This window comes from Zonotrichia albicollis, chromosome 26, assembly GCF_047830755.1.
Source record: "Zonotrichia albicollis isolate bZonAlb1 chromosome 26, bZonAlb1.hap1, whole genome shotgun sequence".
In the NCBI taxonomy this organism is placed as follows: domain Eukaryota; kingdom Metazoa; phylum Chordata; class Aves; order Passeriformes; family Passerellidae; genus Zonotrichia; species Zonotrichia albicollis.
Window position 1 is genome coordinate 5,891,648 of NC_133844.1, and position 24,029 is coordinate 5,915,676.

Below are 24,029 nucleotides of genomic sequence, written 5' to 3' on the forward strand. Positions count from 1 at the left end.
TGGGGTGGTGGGGTTGAGGATGGGCATGAGGACACCCTAAGGGATCACCTGGGGTGATGGGAATGGGGAGACTCCAATGGACCAGCGTGAGGTGATGGGGAGACCCTAAAGGAGCGTTTTGGGGTGCGGGAAAGCCCAAAGGAGCGTTTTGAGGTGATGGGAATGGGGAAACTCCAATGGATCAGTGTGAGGTGATGGGGAGACCCTAAAGGAGTGCCCTGGGGGTGATGGGGATGGGGGGACCCCAAAGGAGCATTTTGGGGTGATAGGGATGGGGAGACTCCAATGGATCAGCGTGGGATTATGGGGTGATCCTAAAGGAGCACCTTGGGATGGTGGGAATGGGGAAACTCCAATGGATCAGCATGGGATGATGGAGAGGGGGAGAGGGATCCCTAAAGGAACACTCTGGGGTGATGGGGATGGGGAGACCCCAAAGGAGCATTTTGGGGTGATGGAGAAACCCCAATGGATCACCCTGGAGTGATGGGGATAGGAAGACCCCAAAGGAGTGCCCTGGGGGTGATAGGAAGGGGGAGACCCCAATGGATCGGCGTGGGATGATGGGGAGATGCCAAAGAAGCGCCCTGGAGTGATGGGGAGACCCTCAAGGAGAGTTTTGGGATGAGGGGTTCCCAAAGGAGTGTCTTGGGGTGGGAGGAATGGGAAGATCCCAATGGATCATCATAGGGTGATGATGAGAGCCTAAAGGAGCGTTTTGGGGTGGGAGAGAGCCCATCTTGGGGTGACGGCAATGGGGAGACTCCAATGGATCAGCGTGGTGGCAATAAAAGAACCCAGAGACCCTAAAGAAGCACCCTGGGGGGATGGGGAGACCCCAAAGGAGAGTTTTTGGGTGGGGGAGACCCCAGTGGAGTGCTCTGGGGTGATGGGGAGGGGGTCGCTATCTCCAGATAGAACAGATGTGGAGCCCAGGGAGGAAAAATGGGCACCCCAGGAAATTCAGGTGAAAATCCCAAGAAATTAAAATTAAAACCCCAGGGGAGCAGCTCAGGTAGGGCAGATGAACAGCCCAGAAAAGAGGAACGGGCACCCCAGGAAATTCAGGTGAAACTCCTGGGAAATTCAGATTAAAACCCCAGGGAATCCAGACAGACACCTCAGCCTCAGCCCCCAAACCCACCCGTGTTTGTGCCCAAATCCCCTGGGCTGGTGGCAGAACTCCCTGCCCGTGGGAGAGGGATTGGGATGAGATTTTTAAGGCTTTTTCCAGCCCAGATCAGGCTGGGAATTCTGGAATTCTGTGGGAAAGTTGTGGGAAAGCTGGAGCTGAGGATGGAGGAGTTGTACCCAAGGATGCGAGAAAAATCTTCCAGAGGATGGGAAAACTCTTCCAAAGGGTGGAAAATCTCTTCCAGAGGGCGGGAAAACTGGTAAAACTAATCCAGAGGATGAAAAAACCAGAAAAATTCTTCCAGAGGGTGGAAAATCTCTTCCAGAGGGCGGGAAAACTCATCCAGAGGGTGGGAAAACTGGGAAAACTCTTCCAGAGGGCGGAAAATCTATTCCAGAGGATGGGAAAACTCTTCCAGAGAATGTGAGGGAGCCGTACCCGAGCCCAGGGCCCCCTTGGGTGAAATTCCCTTCAAATCTGGGTCAGCGCAGGAATCAGGGCCCCAAACCCGGCCCAGAGCAGGAATTAAGCCTTAATTGTTTTCTCCCTCTCATTAGCTGCCCTCATTGAGCAGCTTCCCGGGGTTTTTTTTGGGAATGAATGGGGGAATTGGGATGGGAATTGCACCTGGAGGAGGAGGAGGAGGAGGGAAGAGCAGCGATTAAACCGAGGTTTGAAGAGACAGAAGCTTTGTGGCGATCCTTTACGGCGCTCAAAGGCAAATTTGTGGTTTTTAGCGGGGATTTTGGGGTTCCCCTCCTCCCCTGCGAGCTCTCCCTGCTATTAGGGAGGCTCCAGCCTCCTTCCCGGGGGTTAATTGCGGCTCCAGGCAGGTCCGGGGCCCCGGTAATGCTCGGTAATTTCCCCGGCGAGCAGCAGGAGTCAAGCGGGTGTTTAATTATTTATGGCAGCGCTGGAGTTCGCGGGGCCGCCGGAACGCGCTGGGTTCGAGCGGGAGAGGCGGGGAGGGGAGAGGGAACGGCCGGGAGCGGGTTTGGATCCCGATCCCGTTCCTGGGGAGGATCAGGGGGAGCCCTCGGGGCATTGTCCCCAAATTTCATCATCCCCAGAGCAGCGGTGACATCGCTGGGAACCTGCAGGGAGCAGGGACATCCCAGTTCCCTCCCAAATTTCCCTCCCAGATTTCCAGGAATGGTCTGGAGCGGGTTTGGACCCTGTTCCCATTCCTGGGGAGGATCAGGACCTGCCCTTTGGGTGCTGTCCCCAAATTCCATCACCCCGAGGGAGCCCGTGCGGAACAGGGACATTCCAGTTCCTTCCCAAATTTCCTTCCCAAATTTCCTTCCCAAATTTCCCAGGAATGGGGCCAAGGAGCAGGATTTGGATCCTGTTCCCATTCTGGGTGAGGATCAGGAAGGGCCGGAGCTGCTCTCAGAGTGTTGTCCCCAAATTTCATCCCCCCCCGAGCAGCGATGACATCGCTGGGAACCTGCAGGGAGTGGGGACATCCCAGGTTCCTCCCAAATTTCCCTCCCAGATTTCCAGGAATGGCCTGGAGTGGGTTTGGACCCTGTTCCCATTCCCAGTGAGGATCTGGAGGAGCCAGAGCCACCCTTGGGGTGTTGTCCCCAAATTCCATCACCCTGAGACCAGCGGTGGTAACCCACAGGGAGCAGGGACGTCCCAGTTCCTCCCAAATTCTCCCATTTCCCTCCCAAATTTCCTGGGAATGGTCTGGAGTGAGTTTGGATCCCGTTCCCATTCCCAGTGAGGATCAAGATCTGCCCTTGGGGTGTTGTTCTCAAATCCTATCGCCCTGAGGGCAGTGCTGGGAACCCAAAGAGAACAGGGACATCCCAAATGGGGTCTTTCCCTCCCAGATTTCCTGGGAATGGCCTGGAGCAGGATTTGGATCCTGTTCCCATTCCTGGTGATGCTCAGGAGCGGCGCTTGGGGCATTGTCCCCAAATCCCATTGGCCCAAGAGCAGCACTGGGAACCTTCAGGGAACAGGGACATCCCAGTTCCCTCCCAAATTTCCTGGGAATGTGGCTGAGGAGCAGGATTTCGATCCTGTTTCCATTCCCAGTGATGATCAGGAGCCGCCCTTGGGGTGTTGTCCCCAAATCCCATTGCCCTGGGGACAGGGACAACCCAGCCCAGCATCCCAACGGGGTCTTTCCCTCCCAAATTTTGCAATTTCCCTCCCAGATTTTACAATTTCCCTCACAACTTTCCTGGGAATGTCACCAGGCTCAGAGCAAACCCTCCTGCTTTGCTCCCCACCTGGATTTCCACACAGGGGATTCCTGAATTTCATTCTTAGGGGAATTTGTACAATAAAAGAACACAGAGCTGAGAACAGGCTTTTAGGGTTTTTTAGGTTTTTAAGGGAATTTGTCACAATAAAAGAACCCAGAGTTGAGAATAGGCTTTTAGGGTTTTTTTAAAGGTTTTTAGGGTGTTGTAGGTGGTTTTAGGGGATTTTGTAGCAATAAAAGAACCTAGAGTTGAGAACAGGCTTTTAGGGGGTTTTAGGTTTTTTAGGTGTTTTTAGGGGAATTTGTAGCAATAAAAGAACCCAGAGCTGAGAACAGGTTTTTGGGTTTTTTTGGGTTTTTTTTGGGTTTTTTTTTGGGGTTTTTTTAGGTGTTTTTAGGGGAATTTGTCACAACCAAAGAACCCAGAGCCGAGTGGGGACCCCAAAACTTCCAGCCTTGAACTCAGTACCCACCCCCTGGAATATCCCAACCCCAATTCCCTCCACTCCTGGAATCCTTTGGGTTTGCCCACCACAACCAAAACTCCCAGAATCTCTCCCAAATCCTTTCTTCCCTTTAATCCCAGTGCCTGGAACCCTTTTTGCTTTTCCCTCTCTGAACCAGGGTGGTGCCTGTGCCTGGAACTGCCTGAAATTATTCACCACAAGCTTTAATTTGCTTTTTTTCTCCCTTTTTTTTTTTTTTCCCTGCCAAAGGAGAGGAGTTTTATGAAGCCTCCCCGTACGAGCCGGTCACCTCTCGTCTCTCTGATATATTCAGACTCGCTTCAATTTTCTCAGGTAATAAAAGCTCCGTGTTTTATCTCCTGCCTCGAGCACAGAGCTGCTCCCAGCCAGGGGAATCCTCCATCCCTCGCCTCCCTCATCCTTTGCTCCTCCAGCCTCTCCTCCCCTTCTATTCCCCACAAATTTGGGCTCCTGAGCATCATTTTGGGGGTGGTTCTTTCTGTTTCTGATCATCCCAGGTTGGGGTTTAGGGTTTTAGATCTTTGCCTCCAGTATTTATTTATTGTAGGGTCTTCCCAAAACAAATTCTGGTGTTTATTCATTCTAGGGTCCCTCCAAACCAAATCTTGGTGTTGATTTATTGGAGGATCATCCCAAAGCAGATCCTGGTGTTTATTTATTGGAGGGTCATCCCAGGAGTTCGTTCCAGTTTGGGTTTCTATAAAATGGCTGGAAAATGTGGCTGGAAAATGTGGAATTCCCGGGATTCCCTGAATTTGTGTTGTCCCCAGCCTTTGCTCCTCCAGCCTCTTCTCCCCTTCTCTTCCCCACAAATTTGGGCTCCTGAGCATCATTTTTGGGGTGGTTCTTTCTGTTTCTGATCATCCCAGGTTGGGGTTTAGGGTTTTAGATCTTTGCCTCCAGTATTTATTTATTGTAGGGTCTTCCCAAAACAAATCCTGGTGTTTATTCATTCTAGGGTCCCTCCAAACCAGATCCTGGTGTTGATTTATTGGAGGGTCATCCCAGGAGTTCATTCCAGTTTGGGTTTTTATAAAATCGCTGGAAAATGTGGAATTCCTGGGATTCCCTGAATTTGTGTTGTCCCCAGCCTTTGCTCCTCCAGCCTCTCCTCCCCTTCTCTTCCCCCCAAATTTGGGCTCCTGAGCATCATTTTTGGGGTGGTTCTTTCTGTTTCTGATCATCTCAGGTTGGGTTTTAGGGGTTTTAGGTCTTTGCCTCCAGTATTTATTTATTGTAAGGTCTTCCCAAAACAAATCCTGGTGTTTATTCATTCTAGGGTCCCTCCAAAGCAGATCCTGGTGTTGATTTATTGGAGGATCATCCCAAAGCAGATCCTGGTGTTTATTTATTGGAGGGTCGTCCCCAAGAGTTCGTTCCAGTTTGGGTTTTTATAAAATGGCTGGAAAATGTGGAATTCCTGGGATTCCCTGAATTTGTGTTGTCCTCTGCCTTTGCTCCTCCAGCCTCTCCTCCCCTTCTTTTCCCTCCAAATTTGGCGTCCTAAGCATAATTTTGATGCATTTTTGGGGTGGTTCTTTCTGTTTCTGATCATCGCAAGCTGGGGACCCCAAAGCTTCCAGCCTTGAACTCAGTGCCCACCCCCTGGAATATCCCAACCCAAATTCCCTCAGCTCCTGGAATCCTTTGGGATTGGCCACCGGGGTGGTGCCAGCACCGAGGTGACCTCGCTGCTGCTGCCACCCCTTCCCTGTCCCCTCCTCGGGGACATCTCTGAGCAGGGCTGTGACACCAATGCTGTCACCCCTGTCCCCTGCACCCCTGAGGGAATTTTCCAGCCTTTTCCAGGTGGATTCTCCCCAGGAGGAATTTTCCAGCCTTTTCCAGGTGGATTCTCCCCGGGATTTTAGGGTGACGCTGCCACCCCCAGCCCACGTTTTTTTGGATTATATTGGCATCAGAAAAACCCTTGGAGCTGCAAAATCCGGAACCTTTCCGTCTGGAAATAGTCTGGAGTGGGGATTAGACACTGAATTATCCTGGAGGCGCAGGAAAAGCCGCGAGGGAGGTTTTGGGGGTGGGGGAAGGTGGGGAAGGGGCTGTGAGCACCAGGGTGGCCTCGCTGCTGCTGTCACCCCTTCCCTGTCCCCTCCTTGGGGACATCTCTGAGCGGGGCTGTGACACCAACACTGTGACACCGCTGTCCCCCGCACCCCTGAGGGAATTTTCCAGGTGGATTTTCCGCGGGTTTTTGGGGTGACGCTGCCACCCCCGGCCCACGTTTTTGGGATTACATTGGCGTCAGAAAAACCCTTGGAGCTGCAAAATCCGGAACCTTTCCATCTGGAATAGTCTGGAGCGGGGAATAGACACTGAATTATCCTGGAGGAGCAGGAAAAGCTGAGAGGGAGATTTTGGGGATGGGGAAAGGTGAGGAAGGGGCTGTGAGCACCGGGGTGGCCTCGCTGCTGCTGCTGCCACCCCTTCCCTGTCCCCTCATTGGGGACATCTCTGAGCGGGGCTGTGACACCAACACTGTGACACGGCTGTCCCCCCGCACCCCTGAGGGAATTTTCCAGGTGCATTCTCCCCGGGATTTTGGGGTGACGCTGCCACCCCCGGCCCACGTTTTTTGGGATTACATTGGCGTCAGAAAAACCCTTGGAGCTGCAAAATCCGGAACCTTTCCATCTGGAAATAGTCTGGAGCGGGGATTAGACACTGAATTATCCTGGAGGCGCAGGAAAAGCCGGGCGGGAGGTTTTGGGGATGGGGGAAGGTGAGGGAGGAACAGGCTGTGAGCATCGAGGTGACCTCGCTGCTGCTGCTGCTGCCAGCCCTTCCCTGTCCCCTCATCGGGGACATCTCTGAGCGGGGCTGTGACACCGACGCTGTCCCCTGCACCCCTGAGGGAATTTTCCAGGTGGATTTTCCGCGGGTTTTTGGGGTGACGCTGCCACCCCCGGCCCACGTTTTTTGGGATTATATTGGCGTCAGAAAAACCCTTGGAGCTGCAAAATCCGGAACTTTTCCATCTGGAAATAGTCTGGAGCGGGGATTAGACACTGAATTATCCTGGAGGTGCAGGAAAAGCCGAGAGGGAGGTTTTGGGGATGGGGGAAGGTGGGGAAGGGGCTGTGAGCACCGAGGTGACCTCGCTGCTGCTGCCACCCCTCCCCTGTCCCCTCCCCAGGGACCTCGGGGCCATCGGCCCCGACCTGATGGCGAGCACTGAAGCGAGCGCGTTCTTGGAGCTGTTCCTGGATCAGGAGCTGTTAATTACCCAGAGGGATAATTGGGAGCGGAGGAATGGCAAGGGCTGTGCAAGCCGCGCGTAACCTGCGCGTAACCCGCGCGTAAAGAGCGCGGAGCGCCCGCGGAGCCAGCGCTGCCCCCTCCCCGCGGGATGCTCATCCCTGCTGGATCCCGAGGAAATCACAGCCCGTGGAAAATGGGAGAGGCTCCAGCTGGGAATTCTCCAAATCCCCCAAACCCCATCCTCCTCATCCTCATCCTCCTCCTCCTCCCCTGTCCCCGGTGGGGACACGCAGAGGGGACAGCTGGTGGCCCCAGCCCCCGTGCTCAGCTCCTCGGCCCGCGTTTCCGTCTCTGCTCATGCAATTTTCATGCTCGTGCTTTATTAATGAGTTCCCCACAGGAGCGCGGCGCTTCCAAAGCCGCGGCTCCATTAAGATGCAGCCGCGGCCCCGCAGGTCTCGGGCAGGGCAGCAGCGAAGCTCCCGAGCAGGAGACGATCGGCTGCCGCTTCCCGCGGATCCCCAAATCCCGGCTTGGTGCCGGGAATCTGCTGGTCAGCCCCTCCAGGGCTCGGGGTGACCTGGGCTGCAGGGAGGGCTCGATGCACCCCCAAAACCAGGGGAGTAAAGAGACCCCGGTGTCCCCCGTCTCTTAAATCCTCCTTTTTCCCGTCTCCTGAATTCCCTTTTTCCCACCTAAATCCACTTTTCCCCCACCTCTTCAATCCCCCTTTTCCCCACATAAATCCTCCTTTTTCCCACCTAAATCCTTATTTTTCCCACCTCTTCAGTCCTCCTTTTCCCCACCTCTCCAATCCCCCTTTTCCCACCTGAATCCCCTTTTCCCATCTAAATTCTCTTTTCCCCACTTCTTCAATCACCTTTTCCCCACCTAAATCCTTATTTTCCCCACCTCTCCAATCCGCATTTTCCCACCTAAATTCCCCTTTTCCCCACCTTTTCAACCCTCCTTTTCCCCACCTAAATCTTCCTTTTCTCCACCTCTCCAATCTCCTTTTTCCCACCTAAATCCCCTTTTCCCCACATCTCCAATCCCCTTTTCCCCACGTCTTCAATCCCCTTTTCCCCCACCTAAATCCTCTTTTTCCCACCTTTTCAATCCCCCTTCCCCCACCTTAATCCTCCTTTTTCCCACATCTCTAATCCCATTTTCCCCTAAATACCCTTTCCCCCCATCTCTTCAATCCCATTTGCCCCACCTAAATCCACCTTTTCCCCACCTTAATCCACCTTTCCCCCACCTCTCCAATCCCATTTCCCCCCTTGATGTGTCCATCCCCTGTCCTGTTAATTAGCAGCACCCTCCAATTAGGCCAATTAGGAGCCTTTCTTGGCGCCAGCAGAAGCTGGGAGGCAGTGGAGGAGAATCCATGGATTTGACCGGGATGCGGAGGGGAGGGAATGAGGGATGAGGAGAATTCAGAAGCAGCACCTGGGCTGCGGAGGGTGATCCATCATTCACAGCAAAAAAAAAAAAAAAAAAAAAAAAGAAAAAAAAAAGAAAAAAAAAGGAAAATTCAGCATTTGTTCCCAGGCTGGGGCTTGGCCTCATCTGTCCTCTCCTGAGGGATGGGATTCCTGGGATGGTACTCTCAGAATGGATTTGGGATGGGATTCCTAGGATGGATGCAGGATGGGATTCCCAGGATGGATTCAGGGTGCCATTCCCAGGATGGGATTCCCAGGATGGATTCCCAGGATGGATGCAGGATGGCATTCCCAGGATAGATTCTGGATGGGATTCCCAAGATGGGATTCCCAGGATGGATTCAGGGTGGCATTCCCAGGATGGATACAGGATGGGATTCTTGGGATGGACGCAGGTTGGAATTCCCAGGATGGGATTCCCAGGATGGGATTCAGAGTGGCATTCCCAGGATGGATTCAGGATGGCATTCCCAGGATGGATTCTGGATGGGATTCCCAGGATGGATTCCCAGGATGGATTCAGGATGGCATTCCCAGGATAGATTCTGGATGGGATTCCTGGGATGGGATTCCCAGGATGGATTCAGAGTGGCATTCCCAGGATGGATACAGGATGGGATTCTTGGGATGGACGCAGGTTGGAATTCCCAGGATGGGATTCCCAGGATGGGATCAAGAGTGGCATTCCCAGGATGGATTCTGGATGGGATTCCCAAGATGAGATTCCCAGGATGGATTCAGGGTGGCATTCCCAGGATGGATTCTGGATGGGATTCTTGGGATGGATGCAGGTTGGAATTCCCAGGATGGGATTCCCAGGATGGGATCAAGAGTGGCATTCCCAGGATGGATTCTGGATGGGATTCCCAAGATGAGATTCCCAGGATGGATTCAGGGTGGCATTCCCAGGATGGATTCTGGATGGGATTCTTGGGATGGACGCAGGTTGGAATTCCCAGGATGGGATTCTCAGGATGGATTCTGGATGGTATTCCCAGGATGGATGCAGGATGGGATTCCCAGATGGATCCAGGATTGGATCTTGTCCCTCTCATCCCTGTCTGGAGCTGCCCCACTTTTGGGGAGCCCCACGAGGGTCTGTGGGGGCCACAGTGGAGTTGGGCTGATTATTCCACTTTTGGAGCTGAATAATCATTAATTAATTAATAATTAATAACTATTCTTTGAAGAATTGACAAAAGGAAAGGAATGTTGCAAATTCAAAATTCACAGCCTGGATTCTGCCCAGAGGGCCCCGGGTTGGGGAGTGTTGATCCTACGGATTGTGCCTGGAATGGGATGGGGTCAGCCCAGGAATGGGCTGTGCTGGAGATGCTGGGAGGTGACACCGATGCCACGGGGGTGACACAACACCTGTCACACCTTCCCCAGGTTGAGGGCACTTCCCCATCCTGCTTTTGAGGCCATCTCCCCGGTTTTGAGGGATCTGCCTGGGTTTGAGGGCTTTTCCCAGTTTTGAGGACATCTCTCTAGCTCTGAAGGTTCCTCCCCATCCCAGGTCAACAGCATTTCTTCATCCCAGGTTTGAGGACATCTCCTCAATTTTGAGAAATTCTCCTCATGCCAGGGTCAAGGATATTTCACATTCCAGGTTTGAGGGCTTATTCACAGGTTTCAGGGCTTCTTCCCATCCCATGTTTGAGGGCATCTCCCAGTCCCAGTTTAAGGACATTTTTGAAGGCATCTCCCCAGCCTTGAGGGCATCTCCCAATCCAAATTTAAGGATGCTTTTGAAGGCATCTCCCCAGCCTTGAGGGCATCTCCCAATCCAAATTTAAGGATGCTTTTGAAGGCATCTCCCAAGCTTTGATAGCATTTCCCAATCCCAGTTTAAGGATGTTTTTTGAGGACTTCTCCCAGTCCCAGTTTGAGGCTGTTTTTGAGGGCATCTCCCAGTACCGGTTTAAAGGTGTTTTTGAAGACATCTCCCCAACCTTGAGGTCATCTCCCAATCCTGTTTTAAGGGTGTTTTTGAGGGCACTTCCCAATCCCAGTTTAATGGTGGTTTTGAGGGCATCTCCCCAGCTTTGAGGGCATCTCCCAATCCCATTTTAAGGCTGTTTTTGAAGTCATGTCCCCAGCTTTGAGAGCATCTCCTGGGGTCAAGACCAATTACCAATTCCCCCACCTCAACCCCATCTTCCCACACTCCACCTCCCCAGTTTTACGTGTCACCTCCCCACCTTCCTGACCCCAAATATCCTCTTCCCTGGGCAGGAATGGACCCGGCCACCACCTCCAAGAGCAACCACTGCCTGGACGCGGCCAAGGCCTGCAACCTCAACGACAACTGCAAGCGCCTGCGCTCGGGCTACATCTCCACCTGCAGCCGGGAGCTGTCGGCCACCGAGCCCTGCAGCCGCCGCAAGTGCCACAAGGCCCTGCGCCAGTTCTTCGACCGCGTGCCCGGCGAGTTCACCTTCCGCCTGCTCTTCTGCTCCTGCAGGGACCCGGCGTGCGCCGAGCGCCGCCGCCAGACCATCGTCCCCTCCTGCTCCTACGAGGACAAGGAGAAGCCCAACTGCCTGGACCTGCGCAGCGCCTGCCGGGCGGATCACCTGTGCAGGTAAAGGGGGTGCCATGGGGGGTTTTGGGGTGTGGGGCAGGTGGTGTGACACCTCCCTGGGGTTGGCGTCACCACCTGGTCATCAGTGTCACCTCCCTGGCACTGGTGTCAATTCCCAGCCATCAGTGTCACCTCCCTGGGGTTGGTATCACCCCTTGGCATCAGTGTCACCTTCCTGGCACTGGTGTCAGTTCCCAGCCATCAGTGGTCATCTCCTCGGGGTTGGTGTCACTGCCCTGGTCATCAGTGTCACCTCCCTGGGGTTGGTATCACCCCTTGGCATCAGTGTCACCTTGCTGGCATTGGTGTCACCCTCCTGGTCATCAGTGTCGCCTCCCTGGCACTGGTGTCAGTTCCCAGCCATCAGTGTCATCTCCTTGGGATTGGTGTCACTGCCCTGGTCATCAGTGTCACCTCCCTGGCATCAGTATCACCCGTTGGCATCATTGTCACCTCCCTAGCACTGGTGGCACTTTCCCGGTCATCAGTGTCAGCCCCCAGCCATCAGTGTCACCTTCCTGGCATTGGTGTCACCCTCCTGGCACTGGTGTCATTGCCCTGGTCATCAGTGCCACCTTCCTGGCATCGGTGTCATCCCTTGGCATCAGTGTCACCTTCCTGGCACTGGTGGCACCTTCCCAATCACCAGTGTCAGCCCCCGGCCATCAGTGTCACCTTCCTGGTATTGGTGTCACAGTCCTGGCATTGGTGTCATTGCCCTGGTCATCAGTGTCACCTTCCTGGCATTGATGTCACCCCTTGGCATCAGTGTCACCCTCCAGGCATTGGTGTCACCCTCTGGCCATCAGTGTCACCTTCCTAGGACTGGTGTCACCTTCCTGGTTATCAGTGTCAGCCCCTGGCCATCAGTGTCACCTCCCTGGCATTGGTGTCACCCTGTGGCCATCAGTGTCACGTCCCTAGCACTGGTGGCACCTTCCTGGTCACCAGTGTCAGTCCCTGGCCATCAGTGTCACGTCCCTGGCATTGGTGCCACCTTCCTGGCATTGGTGTCACCACCTGGTCATCAGTGTCACCCTCTCAGCATTAATGTCACCTTCCTGGCATTGGTGCCACTCCCCACTATCAGTGTCACTGTCCTGGCATCAGTGTCACCCTCTCAGCATCAGTGTCACCCCCAGTATCAGTGCCACCCTAGGGCTCTGTTTTCCTCACATCTGGCTCTGGAAGTGCCACTGGGACACTGCCCTGGGGACATCCAGGGGACAAACCCCAGGGATGGAACTGCATCCCCCAAACCTTCCCTGGCTGCTGAATTCCCGCTGTTTCCCCTGGGCACTGAGGCTCCTGCTCCTTCTGTCACCCCTTTGTCACCTGTTTGTCACCGGGCACGACCCCTCCTGTCCCCCTCGGGAGCTGGATCCGCTTCCCGATGGCTCCCACCCAGAGCAGGATCTTCTCCCGTCAAGGTGATGGAACTCCCCAGCGCTCAGCAGGGAAATAAATGCGAGCTCCGGGTCTTCCTCGGGCTGCGAGCGGAGATGTTTGAAATGTGGGAATGTGGCTTTTTATCAAAAAGTAATCCGAGGAGCCGGCGGCCATGAATAAAAGATACCCGGGAATGGCAGCTCCTCTCCATCAGCGCGCTCCGAGGCGGATGCTGCCGACGGATCCGCGCTCCGAGAGGGATAACGGGGCTGGGAGAGCTGGGGGGGCTCTGCGAGCTTTAATTCCTGCATGGAATGAAATCCCCACACCAGGAGGGAAAGGGGGAAAGGGGAAGGGGCAGCAGCTGCTGAGAGGGTTTGTTTGCTCCAAGGTGGAAATGTGGTTTTTTGGGAGACGGGATGGGGGCTCTTGCTCTGGAAAATGCCCAGATCTGGGATTTTTTTGTGTTGGTTTTGCTGTGGGGTTTTGCTGGAAACTCAGGAATTTTTTCCTTGGGATGGGGCAGGGATGCATTCCTTGGATCTGGGTTTTCAGGAGAAAATCTCAACCCATCCGGTCCCCTCTGGCATCTCCAGCTGGGAATGATGGGACATGAAATCCCTGTGTCCCCTCACCCTGGGGAATGAGGCAGGGATTTCCCATTATCCAGGAGTTTATCCAGCCAAAACTCCCGATCCTGGAGGACAAGGACAGGGCCATGGGATTTCCAATTATCCAGGAATTTATCCATCCAAAATTTCTCCATGTCCCTCATCCTGAAGGACAAGGCAGAGCCATGGGATTTCCCATTATCCAGGAATTTATCCATCCCAAACTCCTCCGTGTCCCTAATCCTGGAGGACAAGTCTGTGCCATGGGTTCTCCCATGAGTTTATCCATCCCAAACACCTCCATGTTCCCTGATCCCAGAGGACAAGGCTGGGCCATGGCATTTCCCATTTTCCATGAGTTTATCCATCCAAAACTCCTCCTGATCCTGGAGGACAAAGCAGTGCCGTGGTGTTTCCCATTATCCAGGAATTCATCCAGCCAAAACTCCTCCATGTCCCCTGATCCTGAAGGACAAGGCGGGTCCATGGGATTTCCCATTTTCCATGAATTTCTCGATCCGACATCCCAGCCCGATGCTCATCCCGATCCGACAGCGGCCTGGCGAGTCTCTGGAGCCAGAGCAGATCCCAAGTGCTCCCAGAGCCAGAGGTGACAGGAGATGAGATAATTCTCCTGCCAGAGTAATTAACCTGCCAGGGTAATTAATTAACCCTCCTGGCTCAAAGCCTAACAAGGGAAAACCCTCTCTGGCGGGATAGGATTTTCCTGAGGGATTTTTCCTGCACGGAGATCGATCCAGGGGCTGCTGCTCCTGTAGAGCAAGAATTCCACACTGAAAAAAAGCAGAATAATTGGAGGAGAGGGAAAATGAATATTCCAGCATGGAAAAGAGCCCTTCCAGAGCTTTTCCTGCCTCTCTGTGCTGCTTTCCAGCTGTGTGGGGCTGCTGGGGTTGGACACCAGCCCTGTCCCCTCGGTGACAAAGAAGCCACCAGCTGCTCCATCCTGCCAGGAATGGCTCTGCATGTGGAATGTTCTGGATGCAGGAGGGGTTTAACCCTTCCCTGCCGTCCTTCTGAAGGCACCGAGGGTCCGGGATGTCCCTCCTTGTGTCCCCTCAGGGACTCAGATCTGGACAAAGGGACAGGATCCTTGGCGTGCAACATCTGGTTTATCCTGGGCTGAAATCCCAGGCTTTTTGCTCCACATCAATCCATTCCAACGGCCTTGACCCAGCCTCAAATCCCAAGGGAGCTGCCCCAGGACTCCGGGAACAGCTGAGCCATGATTTGTGCAGCTCGGGATGTTTTACCAGCTCTTCCCAGCTCGGGAAGCTTTCCCCATCTTTTCCCCCCTACCTTTTTCCCCCATCTTTTTCCCCAGCTTTTCCCAGCTTGGGAAGAGTTTCCCCACTATCTTTTCCCCATCATCTTTCCCCCCACATTTTATCCCCCCATCTTTTCCCCATCATTTTTCGCCCATCTTTCTCCGTTTCCCCCCATCTTTTCCTCATCTTTTCCCTATTTTTCCCCCATCTTTTCCCCCACCTTTCCCCCCCATTTTTTTCCCCAGCTTGGGAACATTTTCCCCATCACCTTTTCCCCATCATTTTTCCCCCATATTTCCCCATTTTTCCCCCATTTTTTCTCCATCTTTTCCCCACTTTTTCCCTATTTTCCCCCCTGGCCTTTTTCCCCCCATCTTTTTCCCCCCCATCTTTTTCCCCCCCATTTTTCCACCCCCATTTTTTCCCCCATCTTTTCCCTATTTTTCCCCATATTTTCCCCATCTTTCCCCCACTTTTTCCCTATTTTCTCCCCTCACCTTTTTCCCCCCATCTTTTTTTCCCCCCATCTTTTTCCCCCCCCCATTTTTCCACCCCCATTTTTTCCCCCATCTTTTCCCTATTTTTCCCCATCTTTTCCCCATCTTTTCCCCATCTTTCCCCCACTTTTTCCCTATTTTCCCCCCTCACCTTTTTTCCCCCCATCTTTTTCCCCCCATCTTTTTCCCCCATCTTTTTCCCTATTTTTCCCCATCTTTCCCCCACTTTTTCCCTAATTTCTCCCCTCACCTTTTTCCCCCCATCTTTTTTCCCCCATCTTTTTCCCCCATCTTTTCCCCCCATCTTTTCCCCCCCATCTTTTTCCCCCCATCTTTTCCCTATTTTTCCCCATATTTTCCCCATCTTTTCCCCACTTTTTCCCTATTTTCTCCCCTCACCTTTTTCCCCCCATCTTTTTTTCCCCATCTTTTTTTCCCCCATCTTTTTTCCCCCCATCTTTTCCCTATTTTTACCCCATCTTTCCCCCCATCTTTTTCTCCCATCTTTTCCCTATTTCCCCCCATCTTTTTCCCCCATCTTTTCCCTATTTTTACCCCATCTTTTTCCCTATTTCCCCCCATCTTTCCCAGCTCGCAGGAGCTGACAAAGTCCCGGAGTTTTTTGCGGCTGATTGCAAGGGACAGGTTTTAGCTCCCGGAATACAAAAACCTTTGGCGAAGCACAAACCTCAGCGAAGGGGAAAGGGAAGGGAAGGGGAGAAAAGAGCTGATTTCAGCAGCTGCAGCTCGCTGGATTTTTCATCTTGCATCAGCAAGTCGGGAGCACAAATAATCTGCTCTTACACGCTCCAGTGGTGCCGGTGCCGGAGAAATTCCCAGCCTCCACTGGCTGGAGCTCCTCGGCATCCAAAGTGGGGATGCTGGGTCATTTCCAGGATTTTTATCCCAGTTTTTGGTGTGTTTAAAGCCAGAGGAGGTCAGGGATGCTCCCCCTCCCAGGATATTTGTGTGCAAAGGATTTTGGCCAAAGCGGGGATGTTGGGTAATTTCCTGTATTTTTTATTACATTTTTTTGCTGTCTTTAAAGCCAAGGGGGTGAGGGATGCTCCCTCTTACAGGATATTTTTGTGAAGAGGATTTTGGCTGGGGTTGGAGCATCCAAAGTGGGGATGTTGCGTCATTTCTCTGATTTTAATTTTAGGTTCTTGTTGTGTTTAAATCCAGGGGGGTCAGGGATGCTCCTCCTCCCGGGATATTTTTGTGTCAAGGATTTTGGCCAAAGTGGGGATGTTGGGTTATTTCCAGGATTTTTATCTCAGTTTTTGGTGTGTTTAAATCTAAGGGGGTGAGGGATGCTCCCTCTTACAAGATAATTTTTTTAAAGAGGATTTTGTCTGGGTTTGGAGCATCCAAAGTGGGGATGTTGAGTAATTTCCCAGATTTTCATCTCTGTTTTCAGTGTCTTTAAATCCAAAGGGGGTCAGGGATGCTCCTTCTCCCGGGATATTTGTGTGTAGAGATTTTGGTCAAGGTTGCACTGGAGCTCCTCAGCATCCAAAGTGGGGATGCTGGGTCATTTCCAGGATTTTTACCTCAGTTTTTTGTGTGTTTAAAGCCAGAGGAGGTCAGGGATGCTCCCCCTCCCAGGATATTTGTGTGCAAAGGATTTTGGCCAAAGTGGGGATGTTGGGTAATTTCCTGTATTTTTTATTACATTTTTTTTTGCTGTCTTTAAAGCCAAGGGGGTGAGGGATGCTCCCTCTTACAGGATATTTTTGTGAAGAGGATTTTGGCTGGGGTTGGAGCATCCAAAGTGGGGATGTTGCGTCATTTCTCTGATTTTAATTTTAGGTTCTTGTTGTGTTTAAATTCAGGGGGGTCAGGGATGCTCCTCCTCCCGGGATATTTGTGTGTCAAGGATTTTGGCCAAAGTGGGGATGTTGGGTCATTTCCTGGATTTTTACCCCAGCTTTGGGTGTGTTTAAATCCAGGTGGGTGAGGGATGTTCCCTCTTACAGGGTGTTCTGTGTGAAGAGGATTTTGGCCAAAGTGGGGATGTTGGGTCATTTCCAGAATTTTTTTATCCCATTTTTTGCTGTATTTCAATCCAGGGGAGAGGTCAGGGATGCTTCTTCTTACAGGATATTGATGTGCAGAGGATTTGGATTGGGGTTGGAGCATCCAAAGTGGAGGTGTTGGGTCATTTCTCAGATTTTTTTTAATCTCAATTTTGGTGTGTTTAAATCCAGTGGGGTCAGGAATGCTCCCCCTCCCGGGATATTTGTGTGTCAGGATTTTGGCCTGGGGGTCCTCAGCATCCAAAGTGGGGGTGTTGGGTCATTTCTGGGATTTTTATCCCAGTTTTTTGGTGTGTTTAAAGCTGAGGGGGGCAGGGATGCTCCTTCTTACAGGATGTTGGTTTGTCAAGGATTTTGATTGGGGTTGGAGCATCCAGGGTGGAGATGTTGAGTCATTTCCCAGATTTTTATCTCTGTTTTCAGTGCCTTTAAATCCAAAGAGGATCAGGGATGCTCCCCCTCCCGGGATATTTGTGTGTCAAGGATTTTGGCCAAAGTGGGGATATTGAGTCATTTCCTGGATTTTTATCCCAGTTTTTGTTGTATTTAAATCCAGGGGGGTGAGGAATGCTCCCTCTTACTGGATATTTGTCAAGGGTTTGATTGGGGTTGGAGCATCCAAAGTGGGGATGTTGCGTCATTTCTCTGATTTTAATTTTAGGTTCTTGTTGTGTTTAAATCCAGGGGGGTCAGGGATGCTCCTCCTCCTGGGATATTTGTGTGTACAGATTTTGGCCAAGGTTGCACTGGAGCTCCTCAGTGTCCTAACTGGGGATGTTGGGTCATTTCCCCGATTTTTATCCTGGTTTTTATTGTGTTTAAATCCAAGAGGGTGAGGGATGCTCCCTCTTACAGCATATTTTTGTGAAGAGGATTTTGGCCAAGGTGGGGATGTTGGGTCATTTCCTGTATTTTTTATCCCACTTTTTGGTGTGTTTCAATGCAGGGGATTCAGGGATGCTCCCCCTCTTGGGATATTTGTGTGTCAAGGATTTTGGCCAAGGTTGGGCTGGAGCTCCTCAGCATCCAAAGTGGGGATGTTGGGTCATTTCCCAGATTTTTATCCCGGTTTTTATTGTGTTTAAATCCAAGAGGGTGAGGGATGCTCCCTCTTACAGCATATTTTTGTGAAGAGGATTTTGGCTGGGTTTGGAGCATCCAAAGTGGGGATGTTGGGTCATTTCCCAGATTTTTATCTCTTGTTTTCACGTGTTTCAATTCAAGGGGGGGTCAGGATTTTTGTCAAGGATTTTGGCTGGGGTCGGAACATCCAAAGTGGAGGTGCTGGGTCATTTCTCAGATTATTTTTTGTCCCATTTTTGGTGTATTTAAATCCAGGGGAATCAGGGATGCTCCCCCTCTCGGGATAGTTGTGCACCGAGCGTTTTGGCCAGGTTTGGGCTGGGGAAGGAGGGAGGGAGGGGATCCAGGCTGGCTGGGGATTGATGGAGCACCAAACGCGGGAAGGGAACGCGGCGGCTGCGGGCGCGGCCGCTGTTTGTAATGGATGTTCCCTTGATAAACAGCAGCTCAACTCCTCATTACTCCCCGTAATGAGAGCCTGTCTGGGGAGAAGAAGGATCAGGGAAAAATTGCTCCAGGATTTAATGGGAGCTGGGAGAGCTCAGGTTTGGAGGGGAGTGGAGGAGCCTCCAAACCTGGTTTGGGAAATCAGTGAAAATCCCCAAATCTGGTGGATTTTGAAGTGGAGGGGCAGCACTGGAGGGTCCCCCATGTATGGAGGTAGCTGGAGAAGAAGAGGAGAAGGAGCAGGAGAGGAAGGAGCAGGGAAAAATTTCTCATGGATTTAACTGGACCTGGGAGAGCTTGGAGAAATCAGTGAAAATCAGTGAAAATCAGTGAAAATCAGTGAAAATCCCCAAATCTGGTGGATTTAAAAGTGGAGGGGCAGCACCTGGGGGTCCTTCACATGAGGAGGTGCCTGGAGAAGAAGAGGAGAAGGAGCAGGGAAAGAAGATGGAGCAGGGAAAAATTTCTCCAGCATTTAACAGGAGCTGGGAGAGCTCGGGTTTGGAGGGGAGTGGAGGAGTCTCCAAACCCAGTTTGGAGAAATCAGTGAAAATCCCCAAATCTGGTGGATTTAAAAGTGGAGGGGCAGGACCAGGGGGTCGCTCACATGTGGAGGAGGCTGGAGAAGGAGCAGGGTAAAATTTCTCCTGGATTTAACAGGAGCTGGGAGAGCTCGCAGAAATCTGGGAAAATCAGTGAAAATCCCCAAATCTGGAGGATTTCAAAGTGGAGGGGCAGCCCTGGAGGGTCCCCCATGTATGGAGGTGGCTGGGGAAGCAGAAAAGAAAGAAGAGGGAAAGAAGAAGGAGCAGGAAAAATTTTCTCCTGGATTTAACTGGACCTGGGAGAGCTCGCAGAAATCTGGGAGAATCAGTGAAAATCCCCAAATCTGGTGGATTTAAGAGTGGAGAGGCAGCACCCGGGGGTCCCTCACATGAGGAGGTGCCTGGAGAAGAAGAGGAGTAGGAGCAGGGGAGGAAAAAGGAGCAGGGAAAAATTTCTCCAGGATTTAATAGGAGCTGGGAGAGCTCGGGTTTGGAGGGGAATGGAGGAACCTCCAAATCTGGTTTGGGCTTGGGAAATCAGTGAAAATCCCCAAATCTGGAGGATTTCGAAGTGGAGAGGCATCATTGGAGGGTCGCCCATGTATGGAGGTGGCTGGGGAAGCAGAAAAGAAGAAGGAGCAGGGGAGGAAGGAGCAAGGAAAAATTTCTCATGTATTTAATGGGACCTGGGTGAGCTTGGAGAAATCAGTGAAAATCAGTGAAAAACAGTGAAAATCCCCAAATCTGGTGGATTTCGAAGTGGAGAGGCATCATTGGAGGGTCGCCCATGTATGGAGGTGGCTGGGGAAGAAGAGGAGAAGGAGCAGGGGAGGAAGAAGGAGCAGGGGAGGAAAAAGGAGCAGGGAAAAATATCTCCAGGATTTAATGGGAACTGGGAGAGCTCGGGTTTGGAGGGAAGTGGAGTAGCCTCCAAACCTGATTTGGGAAATCAGTGAAAATCCCCAAATCTGGTGGATTTCAAAGTGGAAGGGCAGCACCAGGGAGTCCCTCATGTGTGAAGGTGGCTGGGGAAGCAGAAAAGAAGAAGGAGCAGGAGAGGAAGAAGGAGCTGGGAAAATTTTATCATGGATTTAATGGGATCTGGGAGAGCTTGGAGAAATCTGTAAAAATCAGTGAAAATCCCCAAATCTGGTGGATTTCGAAGTGGAGGGGCAGCACTGGAGGGTCCCCCATGTATGGAGGTGGCTGGGGAAGAAGAGGAGAAGGAGCAGGGGAGGAAGGGGCAGGGAAAATTTTCTCATGGATTTAACTGGACCTGGGAGAGCTTGGAGAAATCAGTGAAAATCAGTGAAAATCAGTGAAAATCCCCAAATCTGGTGGATTTCCAAGCGGAGGGGCAGCACTAGGGGTGTTCCCCCGCATGAGGAGGAGGAGGCTGGGGGAGGGCTCGGCTCCCTGCGGGCTCTCACCACGAGAATCAGTCAATTCTCGCTGAATAATTAACTCGAGAGGCTTCCCAAGTATTGACTTAATGTGACAGCGAGTCTGTCTTGAGCCGGGCTTTGCTTGTGTAAACACAATCTCCTGTTGGGCTCACTTAGCGGCTCAATGGGACAGAACGGGCCCGCAATTAAAATCAAGCGGTGCCTGCGCTCCCTGTCCTCCCTTTCCCGGCTCGAGAATGAAACAAATCCACCCAAAAAAAGGCCTTGGAGTCACCGATGGCAGCGCTGGAGCAAAATTTGGTGGCCTGAAACGAGTGTGGAGAATTTAATTAATTAATTAGTTAATTAGGAGCTTTGAGGTTCTGCCCTGATTGTTTTGCCTCTTGCTGGGTTTTCTCCGCTTCGGGAGTTTCTCCCTCGGTTTGTTTGTGCATTTGGGGTTTTCTTGCTGTGTCCATGGCCCTGAGCAAGGAATTGCAGAGGCTGGAAAAGTCCTCCAGGATCAGGAAAAGTCCTCCAGGAGCAGGAAAAGTCCTCCAGGATCAGGAAAAGTCCTCCAGGAGCAGAGTCTGGCCTTTGGTCCACACTTTGTCCCCATCCCAGAGCTCTGAGTGTCACCTCCATGTCACCCTTGGGCACCTCCAGGACATCCTTGGGCACCTCCAAGGGTTCCCTGGACACCTCCAAGGGTTCCCTGGGCACCTCTAGGCCATCTCTGGATGACTCCAGGGGTTCCTTGAGCACTTCCAGGGATCCTTGGGCATTTCCAAGGGTTCCCTGTGCACCTCCAGGTCATCCTTGGGCATCTCCAATGGTTCCTTTGGTATCTCCAGGCATTCCCTGGATGCCTCCAGGGGTTCCTTGGGCACCTCCAGGTCATCCTTGGGCATCTCCAGTGGTTCCTTTGGTATCTCCAGGTCATCCCTGTGCACCTCCAGGTCATCCTTGGGCATCTCCAGTGGTTCCTTTGGTATCTCCAGGTCATCCCTGGATGCCTCCAGGGGTTCCTTGGGCACCTCCAGTGGTTCCTTGGATATCTCCAGGGGTTCCTTGGGCACCTTCAAGGGTTCTCTGTGCACCTCCAGGTCATCCTTGGCCGTCTCCAGGGGTTCCTTGGCTGTCTCCAGGCATTCCCTGGACACCTCCAGGTCATCCCTGGACACGTCAAGGGGAGCCTTGGCCACCTCCTGGCATTCCCTGGATGTCTTCAGGGGTTCCTTGGATACCTCCACGGATACCTTGGGCACCTTGAGGGGTTCCTTCGGCAGCTCTAGGCCATCCCTGGATACCTCAAGGGGTTCCTTGGGCACCTCCAGTGGTTCCTTTGGTATCTCCAGGTCATCCCTGGACGCCTCCAGGGGTTCCTTGGGCACCTCCAGGGGTTCCTTGGATCTCTCCAGGGGTTCATTGGATATCTCCAGGGGTTCCTTGGGCACCTTCAAGGGCTCCCTGTGCACCTCCAGGTCATCCTTGGCCATCTCCAGGGGTTCCTTGGCTGTCTCCAGGCATTCCCTGGACACCTCCATGTCATCCCTGAACATGTCAAGGGGAGCCTTGGCCACCTCCTGGCATTCCCTGGATGTCTTCAGGGGTTCCTTGGATACCTCCACGGATACCTTGGGCACCTTGAGGGGTTCCTTGGGCACCTCCAGTGGTTCCTTGGGTATCTCCAGGCATTCCCTGGACACCTCCAGGTCATCTCTGGACACCTCCGCGCGTTCCTTGGCCATCTCCAGCGATTCCCTGGGCACCTCCGGGGTTCCTTGGGCACCTTGAGGGGTTCCCTGGACCCCTCCAGGTGTTCCCTGGACACTTCCACCCATGGAGACTCCAAACCCCCCCACAGGCAGCCCCTTCCCAAGCCTTTCCATGCAGAAATTCCTCTGGAATCGAGGCCGAGAGCCTCAGAAACCACAACAAAAAATTCCCTTTTTCCCTCCAGCCTCCCGCGGCTCAGCCCGGAACAGGTGACTCCTCTCCCCAGACAACTTCTCCTGGATAAAACAAATCCATCCATTGATCTTTCCTCCCTCCCCTGTGAACTCCTCGCTCGATTTGGCAGCGGGTCATCCACAAAAGCCGACTTTTATATTCCAGCTTCCCTCTTTCCTTCAGCTGCTCCCCCTCCCTGGGACTCTTTGAATTTACCTGGGAGCGTTTGGAGGGGAATTTTTTTTTTTTTTTTTTGTAATCGCAGCATCTTCCCAGCTTCAAAAGAATCCCTCTCCAGCAGGATGGGAATGTTGGGAGGGCGATGCCCAGCGGGATTTTCGTGTCTCGCCGAGTTTTTTCCGTGTTGTCGCAGCTTCCTGAACATCCCCAGCTGGGCAGGAGAGGGGGGGGAGCAGATTTTTCCCAGCTTTTTTTTTTATTTTTAATTCCCTCAGTCCCCATAAATTGCCCGTGAAAAAAAAAAAAAAAAAAAAAATCCACTTCAGGAGGAATCCCGGTGTCTTTTCCATGAAATATTCAGGAGCAGGATGCTGTTGGGTTTGATGTGTGCTGAGCTATCACCGCGGCTGGAGGGGGATGGGAGTATTTAACACTCAATTAAGCGCTTTAAAAAATCACAAAAAAAAACCCCCAAAACCTCCTTGTTTGGTAAATTTTTATGTCAGAGCCGGTGGGGTTTTGGTGATGCTGAATTCCTGCAGAAAAACAGGGAATGGGAGAGGAGCTGGAGGCAGGTGGGCTCTGTAGGGATGATTGAAGTCCTCTAAATGGACAGGAACAAAAATCCCCTAAATTTGTGGTTTATGTACCTGGGACAAAGGAACAGGCACAAAAATGTCCCATAAATTTGGGATATGTGTGCTGGGGGTGGGAGGACAGGAATAAAAATCCCTTAAATTTGGGATTTATGCACCTGGGATAAATGCACAGGTACCAAAAATCCCCTAAATTTGTGGTTTATGCACCTGGGATAAAAGTACAGGCACAAAACGTCCCCTAAATTTGGGATATGTGCGCTGGGGGTGGGAGGACAGAAATAAAAATCCCCTAAATTTGGGATATCAACACAGGTGTTTGTGTAGGATTGCACAGAATCCCTTAACTTTGGGATTTAAGCACTTGGGATAAATGTACAGGTGCACAGAACTCCAGAAATTTGGGATTTATGCACTGGGAATTAAAGGTATGGAATTAAAAAGTCCCTTAAATCGGGGATATTTAAGGGCATCCAGGGATCCACGTCCTTGGGAAGTGCCTGGATTTGGGAGCAGGGCCTGTTCACCCCTGGGATCCTTTCCTGTCACCTTTCCTGCAGGAATCCAAGAGGAGCAGTTTGGAAGCCCTCGGATGGCAGATCTGAGTGTGTATCCAGAATTAATGTTTAAAATCCCTTTTCTTCCACTCCTTTGGGGTTTTTTTTTGGGAGGAGGAGGCAACTCTTAGGAAAATCCTCCTCCCTCCCTCACCCAGAGCCAGCCCAGCTCTTCCCAACTTTTCCAAGCCATCCCCACCTGCCTCCTCCAGCTGCCAGCAGCGATTTGGCACCGATCCCTCCTTGTTCCCGCTAAGATGGACTTGGCTCCTTCTCCTTTCCCTTGTTTTCATTCTCTTGGAGCTCCTGAAAGCCAAAACCCGCCGGACTGGGGCCGAGCTTTTATTCCTGGCAGCGAAT

General features: G+C 52.2%; 1 protein-coding gene across 1 annotated transcript in view; it reads left to right on the forward strand.

Annotated features, from left to right (window-relative positions):
- GFRA2 (GDNF family receptor alpha 2) overlaps nucleotides 1-24,029 on the forward strand; it is a 36,972-nt gene that overhangs the window by 9,002 nt on the left and 3,941 nt on the right. Inside the window, exons 3-4 of the mRNA XM_074559238.1 lie at nucleotides 4,073-4,156; nucleotides 10,750-11,098. Coding sequence (XP_074415339.1) covers nucleotides 4,073-4,156; nucleotides 10,750-11,098 — 433 coding nt within the window. The remainder of the gene's footprint in view (nucleotides 1-4,072; nucleotides 4,157-10,749; nucleotides 11,099-24,029) is intronic.